Source organism: Euwallacea similis, chromosome 23, assembly GCF_039881205.1.
Source record: "Euwallacea similis isolate ESF13 chromosome 23, ESF131.1, whole genome shotgun sequence".
In the NCBI taxonomy this organism is placed as follows: Eukaryota; Metazoa; Arthropoda; class Insecta; order Coleoptera; family Curculionidae; genus Euwallacea; species Euwallacea similis.
In genome coordinates, this window is record NC_089631.1 from 2,857,076 (window position 1) to 2,871,115 (window position 14,040).

A 14,040-nucleotide genomic window follows, 5' to 3' on the forward strand; every position below is an offset into this window, starting at 1 on the left:
GTTCTGAAATGTTTAAGTGGAAGTTTTCCTGAAAATTAGTGTTTATTTACTTGACATTATTGAAATTTTATCTATGAATGGTTATAGTTAACAATTCCGTAACTATGTTACTAGTATTAAGAGAATGTAAACGAAATTACAGGCGTGCTTCTGAGCTCTATTCAGACAAAAATCGCACATGGCATTTAAACGTAAGGTCTAGGAATAGGGAGACCTAATAATTATTTATTTCCTTTAATGAGTGGAATCTAAAATTGCAGAAATATACAGAGTGTTCCATTTAAAATAAGGAAGTCAACATTAACGTCCGGTATAACTGGAAGTGGCAAAAACAGTGAAGTCCGATCACATGATGCTTTTCATTAAACCAAACAATTCATTCCCAAAATATTTTTGAGTATTTCTAACGATAACGAAAATATCACTTTATAACAGAGTTACTGAAACATCCTGTATAAGACAAATGATTTCCTTTTACTGTTAAATCTCTCATTTCCCACCACTATGCTTTTTTCCAAGGAATTAAATTCAACGCCATCCTGTCTGCAGCAAAAACCTATTGTTATATGAGCATACACAGACTAAGACGACAGCTATGACATTGATGGTACTATCCGAAGTAGTAAAATAGGCAGTTGCGCATATGTTATATCTTCCGTCTTTATTTAAAAGCATGTACCAGACAAAGATACTTGTATACTACGCGGCATAAAATATAGGGTGTTCCAGAACTATGGGATCAAACTTCTAAGGATTGTTCAGTGAAATAATAAAAGACATCTGAGTATAAGCACCCGTATCCGCAAATGTCTCCCTAAACCGCTACAGCCTTATGGTGCTTTAAAACTGTTATGTGCAAAAATGTGTTTTATTGAGTTTTAGTACGTTTTATTTCAACTTGTTTATACACAATAACACTACAGAAATTGTTCAAAACGTTGTTCTTGACCTTGAATGTACCTGTTAAGTATTTTTAGTTAAATGTTTATCTTAGCTGAGACTGATAACAAAAATTTTTTTGTTCAAGCCCATCAATATTTGGATCGTCAATTCGGACAATATTTATAGGATGACAGAGGTGATCCAGTTCCGTGGTCCCCTAAATCACCCGACCTAACATTTTTGGATTTCTTTCTATGGAAACATGTAAAGTCTCTGGTTTATAAAACGCCAGTAGAAACAGAGCAAGACCTGATTCCACAAATCACTACGGCATTTGAAGTCGTTCAAAACGATTATCAAATTTTTATCCAAATTCATAAAAACCATGTACGTTGTTCAAACAGGTGGAATGAAATTCAAGGACAATATTTTGAACAATTACTGTAATGTTATTATGTATAAATACATTAAAATGAAACGTACTAAAACCCGATAAAAACATTTTGGCACATAACAGTCTTAATTCATTATAAGGCCGTAGCGCCTTAGGTAAACATTTACGAACACGAGTTCTTATACTCAGATGTCCTCTATTGTTGCACTGAACAATCCTTAGCAGTTTGATCTCATAATTTTGAAACACCCTGTATATTATAGGCTGTGTCAAGCAGTGATGACAAATGAGGGTTTAAAGAAATAAAATTAGTGATTTTATCTTATGTTTAGAGGGTAATTACGAATTATTTTGATGGTAAAACCATGTCAAAATAGACATGAATGTTTGAAAAGTCCCTTATATCCCAAAGAATCCTCGTAATTTAGAAAGATATATAAAAACGACTAAAAATTTCCTTGAAAAATCAAAAGTCCAAAACTCTTGTGGACTTGACTTGGAAACCCTGAAAACTGTTAAACGTTCCTTGAAAACTAAAAGATGTCTTTGAAAGTGTATTTAAAGTTCAGGGAAATTTTTAATTAAGAATTTTTTAAGAATCAACGTAAATTCCAATAATTCCAAAAAATCGGTGAAAATACCTTTGGAAACACATAGAATTTTAGAAAACTACAAATTACACAAAAGAACCATAGTAACCATTTTTTACATCGCTGCTTATAGAAACTTCAATTCCCTAAGGTCTGCGAAAGTTAAGGCAAAGTAGAAAAATCCAAAAAATTTGTCAAGAAAGTTGTTAAAATTCCGATGAGGATTCTGGATTCCCAGATATCCCAAGGAACCTCTGAAAATATTGTAAAAAGTGCCCAATAAAAATTCCATTCCCTCATCTATTTCCATTCACAAAATAGGACGCATTTGTGTCTGGATTACTAATATTTCCCGAACGTTGGAATTAAAAACTTTTTTAATTCCAGCTCTCAGACATAAACAAACATCCCTGGGTCACCGCGGGCGGCAAGGGAGAATTAGAACTGGAACAGCCCATGATGGAAGTGGTCCAGACCCATGTGTTACCGTCCATCGACGCCGTTGACCCCGACGTTTTACAAGCCATTTGCAGCTTGGGTTGTTTCAAGGAGAAGGAGAAACTGATTCAGCATTTGCTCAGCCCTAGGTTAGTTTCAAATTATAGGAAACTTGAATTTTTAATAAGCAATTTTTATTCAGTCACAACACGGAAAAAGTAATCTACTTCCTTCTCTTGGAGCGAAAACGCCGGAGGCCCGCTTTTGAGGACGACGTAGACTCAGTTTTAAGGATACGATCTACTGAAGCTGTAGATCCTCCTAAAAAGAGGATAGATACTTGCAGAGTGAATGGGCAAACTAGTTTGCAATTCGGACAAATCAGTGAAGGGTCACCATTAACTCCTAGAAGATCTCATTACAAGTAAGTGAATTTATTGAAATTCATCTCAAGAAATTACTGCAGAATTCCGAGTAGGCGTCACCACGCCAGAAGAAGCCCCTCAACTGGAAGCACTCACAGTAACCTCAGCATTCACTCCCCGACGAGATCATCCGGGGCTTCGAGTCCTGTGATGTTTAATAGTTCCTCTGTGAATACTCACTGTAAGTTTTACGTTTAATGTAAGGAAAATTACAATAGAAATATTTTGTGTAAATAAAGCGGGGATGTCTCCGCCAGTCAGCCAACGTACTACGCCGTCCTCCCATTTACCAGTCTCTATGACTCCTGCGCATCGAGCTTCCGCACATGTGTCTAACACCCATGTGACTGTAACCCCTCCACCATCTACCCCAACTCACCATAGGGCCAACAGCAGTGGAGGTACTTCGGTCTCTATGACGTCGCCTGAGAATGACACCAACAGCTTAGTTACAGGTGATTATGATTTAGCAATCTAAAGCGCTATAGTTAATCATTCCCCGAAAAGGCTCTAACATTTTAACCCCAATGACTCCGCCCGGCTCGCCGCATCTGAGCACTACCAGCCACCACTGGCGGTCAAGGTTGACCACTATCAAAAATAGCTTCCTAGGTTCTCCAAGATTCCACAGGAGGAAATTGCAAAGTAAGCAGTTTCATACAGAGTTTTTAAGTTATTCTATGAAACTATTTTAAATAGCTTCTTCGGAGGAGGTCCACTTGACCCCTGAATCCTCACCAGAACTAACCAAGAAGTCTTGGTTTGGAAGTCTGATGACGACGGAGAAAGACGAAACTTTTACTATATTAGTAAAAGGGAAACCTCTGGCCACTGTTAAGGCTGATTTGATACATGCCTTTTTATCTGTGAGCCTGACATTACAGTAACTAAAAATATGTACAAATTATTGATGAGGTGATTTCAGATAGCGGAGCTTAGTCATTCAGTGTCCAGTCCAATGTCATTTAGAGTAGAATATAAGAGAGGAACCACAGGTCCAGCCATGTTTCAGAGGCATGTGCGGTTCCAAGTTGATATTTCCATAATCACGAAACAAACCGAAAATGCTAAGGAGCATCTGTACGCCATTACGTTTACGTTATTGTCAGGTAAGTAATTTAATTGATTATAAACTGGACGTTATTGACAATTTGATGAATTTTACAGGTAATATAAGACGATTTAGGAGGGTGTGTGAACATATTCAAGCCCAAGTGTGTACGAGAAGACCTCCTCCCAGCCCTAGGGCTCAAAGGAAGTTCGCTACAGAGTTGAGTGAAAGTTCGAGCTGTGGGTCGGACTCCAGTGAGCTGTATTTAAGCACTCGACAGGTTATGATAGTTAATTATTGAGTAAATTGAGTTAAAAGGCAATTTCCTATGTATCATCGGCAAACATATCAAAGTGTAAAAATAAGTTCTTTAGAGACTTTCTTGTCCTTTAAAACCAGCCTAAAGTGGAAATTTTTTCTTCCCTATTTCACTTCTACATTTTTTGAGTTGAGTGCAAGGCAAAAACAAATTTCCTATAAATTGGTGGCCTATTCAATAAATTAGTAAAATCGATAAACATTAATGGAGTTCATTAATAAATTATTTTGAATGCCTACATTAAAAAAACATGTCCATTAATAATTAAAAATAACTTTGATTTCAGGTGAATGTACTTCAGCTCGAAGGCAGCGACCTCGAGAGTGAATGCAGCGTTTTCGACGTCCGAGCGGCGTCCCGCGACGTCGCCAGAAGAGCGTCCACCAACAACAACACGGAGACTCTTGAGCAGAACCCGCCTGGTACCCCCAAGGCGGTTCGCTCCAATTCGGAAAACACAGATTCCTGCGAAAAGACCTGTATAACAACAATGTCTGGCAGTTCTATTGCGTAATATTGGATAGTCTTACTTTTCTCTAGGGTACGGAAGTTTGTTCGGTTTTCCTATGAGTTGTTGGTGTTGAGGAAGTTTGGTGTCGGTGAGGTTTTGCATGAATGGTACGGGGATTATTTTCGGAAGGCATGAGGAGCGGCATTGTTCACTAATAGCTAGTAGCTGGGATTTTTGTCCTAGAATCAGAGATTAAATAAGATAAAGAGTCTTGAATCTGGGTCAAAAACGGATCCAATCTTTGAAATGGAGAAGATACATACAGTGTGTTCATTTGAAAACTTACCACCTTAAATATCTTAAAAACGAAAGTACATATGAAATTACTGAGTAAGGTGATCTTTCCTATTGCAAGGGGAACACTTTTCACATTATCTGGCGTAAGCCTAATTGTCACCCTTTGCCACTCTGCTATCTCTACTTGAAAATTTTAAATAGTATTCGGATTGAGTTGCACCTCATTAAAAGTAAATAAAAGTACAAAATATCGGTGCTTTAAGAAACTAGATTTGTCAAAGCGTTTTCGAAAAATCAAGAAAAAAACGAAAGAAAAATAAATTTAATGTTATTTATCAATGGAGTTAATAACATCAACTTAGCCGTAGTAAATGTGTAGAAATAATGTTTCTATAATGTTATTTGTAATTTTGTAACATTTAAGTCAATAGATGATTAATTGACGATGATTCAAAGTGATTTCCATTTTGTACTAAACATAAATACAATCTGCTTTCGAATTCCTGCCGAATCCTTTTGAAAAGTGCCTCTAGTAATGACTTTACATTCTGCGATTATATGATTTTTTCGTTCATCAATATCTTTAGGATCTGATTTATAAATGACTGATTTAAAATGACTTAAAAGGAAAACATCCAGAGGCGTTAAATCAGGAAACTTTGGAGGCCATTCAACTGCCCTCTTCTTTCAACCCATTTACCTAAAAATCGGCTATCAAGCCATTGTCACGCCGGCATAATGTGATAGTGCCCTGTCTCGTTAAAAGTGCTAAATACTTTCGTTCAGTAGATAATCGCCATTGTGATCTATTTACGTTGCTACGGCCTCTGTTACACGATGATCAATTGACTCTTGTAACATATTGAGGTGTACTTCACCATCAAGGTTACCATCGGCGATTAATGGTCCAATTATAGTATCTCTCAATATTCCAGCCCATACATTAACTTTTTGTCGTTAGCGAGTAGGGCCTTCCCGGAAAATATGAGGATTTTCGTCGCACTAATAACGACAATTCTGCTTGTTAACAAAACCATTTAAATAAAATGTGCACTCATCGGAAAAACATATATTTTTAATAAGATTTAGGGTAGGGTAATCAGTGCCGTCACGTTTTAAGAAAACTCAATTCTACGAACTGGTCAGTGCATGATGAATTTGCATTTTATACGGGCAGAACTTGTGTATTTTTGTCACTTTTGCAATGGAACCAATTAAAATTCTAGTTTGAGGATACGCTTCACGTTGATAATTGCCCCAACACTTTAATTGTGAAAGCTTCATTTAATATTTTCGTTCGATTTCGTTTTACATTAATGACTAACCCTGTCATAAATTTTTCCAGGAGTTGCTTGAGAAATATTTTTGTGAGGATATGTCTCGTTGAAAATCCTAGCGTTCTGCCAAGGGGATTAGTTACTCGCCCCATACATTAAAACAATTTCCATTGTTTCGTCTCCAGAATAGACTACGTAAATCGAGATGTTAATATTATGCTATTGCACACCATTTAACAAACACTAAATGGTAAAATCTTTTTAAAACAAGTTTCTGTTAGAAAATAATGAATGAAATGTGTTCCATCTGATGAAAAACATTTATTTATTTCCTTGTTGAACAAAACGGAATGCTAGAAAATATTAGAAGTTCCAAAATTTGTTGCATGTATTTGAAATCGTGGTATCACTTTTGCCTTAATTTTCCGAAAAAACTTTGACAAATCAAGTTTTTTAATGTATCGGTATTTTGTACTTTTAATTACCTTTAAAATGAGATGCAAATCGGTAAGGAGTGTTATTTAAAATTTTCATGTAGGAGTAGCGGCGTGGCAAGGGGTGATAATTAAATTTACACAAATAATGTCAAAAATGTTTCCCCTTGCAACTTGGAACGCCACCTTACTCAATACTTTCATATTTGTTTCTAATTTTAGGATATTTGCGATGGTAAGTTTTCAAATGAACACACTGTAGAGTTTATATATGGTGTCGGTTTTTATGTGCCCCCACCATTGGGTTTTGGTTAGCTTACGCTTATACCAGGTGGTTAAAATGGGGCAACGGGGTTCTAACCGATGTGATAACATTACCTATGATAACAATAAAAACAAATTATGCATTTTTAAATAAGAAACGTTGCAATAGAGCAATAGATGAAAACTTAGAACGCTGTTGACAAGTACTTCAAAAAGGTCCTTAAGGATGTTTCAGTTTTTGGTGGATATTTAGAAAGTGTCGGCAACACGGCCGATTTAAAAACGTATACTCACTAAGCCTTAAATTGTATATATTTGCGCTAATTTATCCTACGTCGTGCCTCTTAAGACAATTGACATCCCAATAGTGGGGCTCGTAAAATGGACACCCTGTATTTTGCTAGAAAAATCGTTTTTAGTTACTTATAAAATTTGTTGATATGAACTACTTGCTAGAAGAAAAAGAGACATTGAGCAGGCTCAAAGTTGTAGGTATGTTGGTAGATATGTAGATCGACATTGGTATTCATTAATATATCCGGAATTGGTGATAGATGCAATTTCATAATTAATAAATTTCTCATAATTAGTTACAGGAGAACTTCTGAAAAACATAAAACTTTTCCCCACAACTCAAGAAAAGTCAGCAATCCCTGAAATCTTTGAAAATCTAAATTTATCAGAATTCCTTACCAAAAAGTTCAACACACACAAAGTTCAACATATTTACAAAGAATAAATTCTTTGTAAATCTTTCCCTCAAAACTTTAGAAAACTGATAAAGCATCTGGAAAATGTATTTCAAAATTTGTAAAGAAAAATCCCTGACGAACACCAACATTTAACCCCCCCCCTCCAACAAAAAACTGTCTTTTTTGGGTTTTACAAAATTCTGGTATTCACGTGCATCACTAATATTTTCTCCAGAAACAAAACATAAAGAAATATCGGTTAAGTCGTAGAAAAATTTTAATTTTGTTAAAGTAGATATAAAAACCAGTAGATTTAAGTAAGAAAACACTTTACTTACTAAAGACTTCTACTTAATCGTCACCACTTTCTCTATATATAGCGATACCCTTTCACTTGAAACAATGACAAGAAAGTGACGGTCTCGGGATGACGTAAAGTTTATAGACAGTCGAAAAAGACCTTTTCGGAACATTTTTTTTTTCATTAAACTATGGAAAAGGGAATTTCCTACTTTATAAAACCAAATTTTATCTACGCCTCCAGTATTTTCCGTTTCTGGATCAATTATTTATTCAATAATAATTCTCGAATTAAGAAGATTCTTTCGAAGCTTTCATAAACCACGTTATGGATACACTCTAACTTTCAATTACGCATTTTCTTGTAGGAACGCGACGCAAATAGGCTAAATTTCAACAGGAAACATTCGTTTTTTTCATGTTTCAGAAAAAGGTAAACTATTAAAAAATATATATGACAGTTTATTTATTACTACATATGTATGCTATACAATTTCATAGATCCCAGAGACCTTTTGTTCCACGTAGCAACGTTGCCTACCCACATGTCTATCCATTTAAAACAAAAAACAAAACCTGAAACAGAAGCTAAACGCAGCGTTGCCGTTTTGCTCCTGCTCAAATCTGCATTATTTGCGCACCTACATGTATGTATCACCAATTTTAATAAATAATAATGAAATATTTTGCAGACTGTTGCAAAAATTTAAAAAAATTGAAATTTTTTATTTTCGAACACCGATAACAATTTATTTATTTTATTAACAACTTTTTTAATAATTTGATGTTGTATTTGGTATGCTCGGCCTAAAATGCACATCTTGACAACATTGAACACAAGGTTAACAAATAAGTTAAAATCATTCCCTTTATTATTCAAAATTAGACTCTTGGAGAAACATTTTCAGCTTATTCCTACTTTGACTATCTTCTCACTCTTTTAATGAAGCATTATTTATTGGTTCATCCTGTAAATATCTTGTTCGCACAGTTTGAAAGGCAGAAGATTGTTCGAAAAATTATTTTGGTTAAAAACCGTATTTTATATAGACGACTCCAGTGTTTTAAAATCCGAAACACCATGTTTAAGTATTACTATTAAATAGAGACGATGAGGATAGATGACTATATTGAAAATGATGATGAGGTTGAACAATATTTAATTAGGAATAATAGGAAGAAAGGTGGCACTACGCAGTTACATATTTTCTTGAAACATGTTGTGACTTCGAAGTAACAATAACCGACTTAAAACCAATAGGAAAAGGACACTGTCGTCTACAAGAAGAATAAATAATCTCCTAATGCTAGTTTTTTAATAAAGAAAATCCCGCCAGAAAAATAATAATAATAGTTATAAAGAGGCTTTATGTAAATACGCAAGAACTGTGCTTATGTATTTTGACTCGTTCCCTTTCAGTGTGTCCGAAATTATCTAATTCGTATTAACGTATTGTTATAAATGATTATTTGGATTACTTAATATATGAATATAAGATAAACCCCATCCGATTTTAGCGAGAATCAACATACGTTACTACCTAGATAGGCAAAATGATTGTGTATATAAGTAATAATTTTTATCATAGAACAGATTACTACTACTCCTCATCAAACTTCATATGTATCAAAAGGTTCAATAAAATTTCACTAATATGATATACGTATGCGAATTGAATAACCATAAACACTGGGTTTTGTTGGTTCAAGGAGTATTAAGACTTGAGAGCATTTTTATGAACATATCATGTCTTGGAATTAATAGCAAACTTGCTATTCATTACTTATGTACGTCTTAATTTCATATTTCTTTGCTTCAAACCTATGAGGTGTTCACGTGCAATAGTGTCAAGTCTGCTTTTTCTTTACTTCCGTGTAATCAAACAAATTTGAACTTACTAAAATAACGTATTTAATTAATGTTAACGCGATATTTTAATTATTATTAATTAATGATGTTCATATTGCAATTGTCCAAGTGTAAGATATATTATAAGTATAGCATTTCTTGTTTATATCATGTCGTTGCTGTTTGTTTTTAAGTTTTCAGTTATTGATCGCTAATTTATTAACTTAATAATAACAAATTAAGTGTAAGTGCTTGTAAATAATATTGTGATAATAATAAATCAATTTGCACAATAAGGAAAACGCTGTTTTATGTGCATTAGGAAAAAATGTTAGAATTTATAAAATGTTGAGAATTTCGAAAAAAATATAGCGGTAAGTAGAAACAACCAAATCGAGTAATTTAGACCTATATTGATAGAACAAAATCTTCTTTTGAATAGTGAAATCTTTGCTTCAAATAGAAAGATTACGATAATTTTACAGCTTTTTAAGAAAGCTCTTGGGATTTATTATCAAATTTAGTAAGAGATTTGACTAGAGTATTTGTATATCAGTTAAGAAGTTTCTATGATTTCTGTAATAGCATCTAGGTAAACAATTATTATAATGTTGCATTGCACTCAAGTGCCTTAGTACTATAAGTTAGAGAAAAATTACATCCAAAAAATAATTGTCTACATAGGTTACGTTACAAACCACATAACTTTTAAATAAAGAACACGTAGACAATCTACGTAACAGTTTGTAGCTTACAGCATACACCGCTACCGTAGGTGCGAATTGTCTACACGTTATATTAAGTTGAATATTGAATCATACACGCAATAAAGAGCTTAATTAAGCGGAAAAAAATATTAAAAAAATTCAGTAATAATTTAATTTTAATTAAAATTTATCTGTTACGAAAAGCAGTATACGTAATTGATATGTCCAAAACTAACTCAAAATATAAAATATAATTTCCGAGATTACTCTCCTGTTCTCCATGAGAAATATACGGCATTTACATAACACGCCCTTTCACTCCCTAAACATTAATTACACTTAGGACGTACCTCACGAATTGTTGAAGCAAAAAAAAAATTCGATTATCTCTATTAATAGTTCCGGGTCACGAACAGCTCGTTTGTCGCCATATTACTACACGACTGAACCATCTAAAAAATTATATCGGTAAGAAAACAGGTATCGGTATACAAAATTTTACAATCTCCCTTTTGCAAAGGTACGAGTGATAGATCGAACGATAGCGGCGATACAATGAGTTCCAAACACCGATCTACAGTGTCTACAAAAAGTATTTGTACACTTAACTAATAAATAATAAATATTTTATTTTCCCAGAAGTAAGTATTTAAAAATGTTTTATAAAATTATACATTCTAACTATTGTTATAGTAAAATTTCATATCAATATCAGAAATAGGCACATTTTATTCGAATAATAATCATGAATTATCAGTAATTCGTAGAGATTATTCGTGAATAAAAAATACGAATAATTATTCTTTATTGCCTTCAATATGAATGATGAATGATTATTTGTACTTTTTATTTATGAATGATTTACTCAAAAATAACGTATTAATCATGATTAATTTTTTAAAATTATTTCATAAATCATAATTTTAGTAATTAGACTAATTTGGTACATATGTATATATTTTATGTCATTTTACAAAAACAAGAAAAACAGTAATAACAACAAGAACAACACCCATGCAAAGAATGCTCTAAAAACTATATATCTATACAATAGATATGTCGGAGATTTATTAGTTTTTAAGTTCTGTAGATGTAATATTAGAAGAGACAATAAGATGAAGGGCAGGCTGACAGCCTTCTTAAGAAAAAGCATTGTCGAGCGAAGTCACTAATACCACGACGCTCTTAAGTGGCCATGTGTGCTAATTATTTGGGTGACACTAAACTATTGGTTCCTTTGTAATAGGGACTAGCAGGTACTTTTCCCACGGTTCTGAAGGACTCACCAGAACTGGGAAACTTAAGACAACAGGGACAAAGAACTGACAATTAATAGATTGACGAGCAGAAAAGCGGTCGTGGGGTAGTGAATTCGCTAGTCTGTCTTTTCATTCTTTGACTTTTAAAGAGATATCTTTCCTCCAAAATGGAAAACGCATCAAACACTATTCCGACATATACATATAATAATATATACTGCGTGACAAAGAAAGGTAAACACCCATTAAAGATAATTTTATTTTGATATTTTTTTTTGTACGTGTTCAGTACCACATACTTATTCAATGATTACATTTTCAGCAAGATCAGAGGAAGAACTTCATTTTTTTTTCAATAGTGTGTTGAGCATCCACGGTTTCTTATACACTCATTGATACGCCTGGGCTCGGATCTAATAAGATTGTCAATGTCTTCTTGAGGTATCTCATTCCAGGCAATCTGAACTTCATGAGTAAGGGCTGCTAAAGTCTGTGGAGGGTGCTGTAAATTCAACAGTCTGCGGCCAATCATGTCCCAGACATGTTCAATAGGAGACAGATCCGGCGATCGAGGTGGCCAAGGTAAACGGTTGATTTGATGTTGATCCATGAACGTTAGTGTTTGCCTAGCAACATGAGGTCTAGCATTGTCTTGCTGGAAAATAGCGTTCGGGATAGTTCGAAAAAATGGAATCACATATGGCTCCAACACTTCTTGGATATAGCGGTGGGCAGTCATGTTGCCTCTAATGAAAACTAGGGGTGACCTGCTACCATATGCGATAGCACCCCATACCATAATGCCTACAGTACGGTGGACATGACGCTCTCTGTCAAATTGTGGATCTCGCCTTTCACCCCATCGCCTTCTCACCCTTGCCCGACCGTCGTTCATCCCCAGACAGAAGCGGGATTCATCACTAAAGATCACCTGAGTCCATTCTTGGTCCCACTGAATCCTCTCTCTACACCATTGTAAGCGGTTAGATCGATGTTCGCGAGTGAGAGGCAGCACCCAATGCGGACAATAGGACAAAAGGCCAAAACTTCGTATTCGGCGATATACTGTACACATACCAACCCTATTCCCATGTTCTTCAAACCACTGATTTGCAATAGCTCGACTGCTGCTAAATCGGTTTCTAAGAGCCAAAAGTCGCAATCGACGATCTTCGCGCTCTGTGGTTCCTCTGAGTCGCCCAGTGCCTCTGACTCTGTGCCCACGGCCTTCCTGAGTCCACGCCTGGTAACACCGCACTATGGTTCCTAAGGATCTGTTAGTTCTTCTAGACACTTCTCTGACCGACAGACCTGCTTCGCGGAACCCAACAATCCGCCCCCTCTCAAAGTCACTAAGCTGACGGATCTGTTCAATTCTACACACTCTAGGCATAATGAGTAAAAATTATGACCGATTGCAACACACTTCACAAAAGTTGCGATGCAAATGTGAACAAAAATGTTTAAACAAAATTTTATTTTTTTAAGGAACGACCCATGGAAACTAAAAAAAAAAATTAACAGATAAACTTGAAATTTTGATCATTTCTTTCTTTTTTTAAGATAAGTCAACATGCAAAAAGTTATCAAAATAAAATGGTTTTTAATGGGTGTTTACCTTTCTTTGTCACGTAGTATAGTATAGTAACGTTCACTTCAGTACGCCCGTCCCGTTCATAAGTTTATGGTGTTTTAAATGTTTACAAACATTTTGGTAAATACCTAATTAAATTTTTTTTTTTTTTTTAATTGGTTGGTGAGTTGTACTATTTATTAATTTAATTTTATTTAATTAATTATTTTTTAAATTTAAATCAGGGGAAAACCAAACAAAAATGGATTTCGATGAATCTATGTCTATGTCTGCAATAAACCTTCTAAGCAATGTATCTGTAGAAACCGATGTCGATGATGAAAGTATCAATTTGTCCGGTGGAGAAGTCAAAAGTTAACTCTTGTCATCTGTTCTGGATGTTCTGGGAGTTCTGAATGGAACTTTTTTCCAAATTGTCAAAGAAAAATCTACTTCCACACACAAATAATAGCCTAAGGTGTAAAATGTTTATCAAAAAAAACTCTAATTGTCATTATTTATTAATTATTTAATAATTAATAAATACTACAATTATTGGGAACAAAATCATCCAATTTTATTTCACATCTCAAAAGAATTCATGGGTATGACGTTTATAATGTTTATCAACAATACGAACAACATGTAAAACGTTCTAAATTGCCAAAAAATGTTGAAGAAAATTCGGTAAGCACAAGCTACAAGTGATTTCGATCAAACTAATTTTGGAAAAGTTTTTATGAAGTATGTTATCCATACTATGGCTCCATTAAGCGTTGTGGATGATATACCATATATTTCCGAGAAACTTTCAACTATTTGAGAATATCAATATTAG

General features: G+C 34.4%; 1 protein-coding gene and 1 long non-coding RNA gene across 3 annotated transcripts in view; one reads left to right on the forward strand and one right to left on the reverse strand.

The window, feature by feature from the left end:
• The window catches only part of sff (sugar-free frosting), a 61,279-nt gene extending 56,637 nt beyond the window's left edge, over positions 1-4,642 (forward strand). The window contains exons 7-15 of one of the 2 annotated variants that reach the window (XM_066401831.1): positions 2,254-2,453; positions 2,507-2,728; positions 2,771-2,910; positions 2,969-3,184; positions 3,237-3,374; positions 3,429-3,595; positions 3,655-3,838; positions 3,897-4,060; positions 4,386-4,642. In XM_066401831.1, coding sequence (XP_066257928.1) covers positions 2,254-2,453; positions 2,507-2,728; positions 2,771-2,910; positions 2,969-3,184; positions 3,237-3,374; positions 3,429-3,595; positions 3,655-3,838; positions 3,897-4,060; positions 4,386-4,613 — 1,659 coding nt within the window. In that variant the 3' untranslated portion in view covers positions 4,614-4,642. The remainder of the gene's footprint in view (positions 1-2,253; positions 2,454-2,506; positions 2,729-2,770; positions 2,911-2,968; positions 3,185-3,236; positions 3,375-3,428; positions 3,596-3,654; positions 3,839-3,896; positions 4,061-4,385) is intronic. The other variant, XM_066401832.1, reaches the window with a different exon arrangement.
• On the reverse strand, positions 4,429-10,848 carry LOC136416596 (uncharacterized). Its single transcript, XR_010752730.1, has 3 exons — positions 10,721-10,848; positions 4,630-4,789; positions 4,429-4,564 (listed from the first exon to the last, which is right to left on the reverse strand). It is a non-coding gene; the product is annotated as an uncharacterized lncRNA (long non-coding RNA).
• Between the last annotated feature and the right edge of the window lie 3,192 nt (positions 10,849-14,040).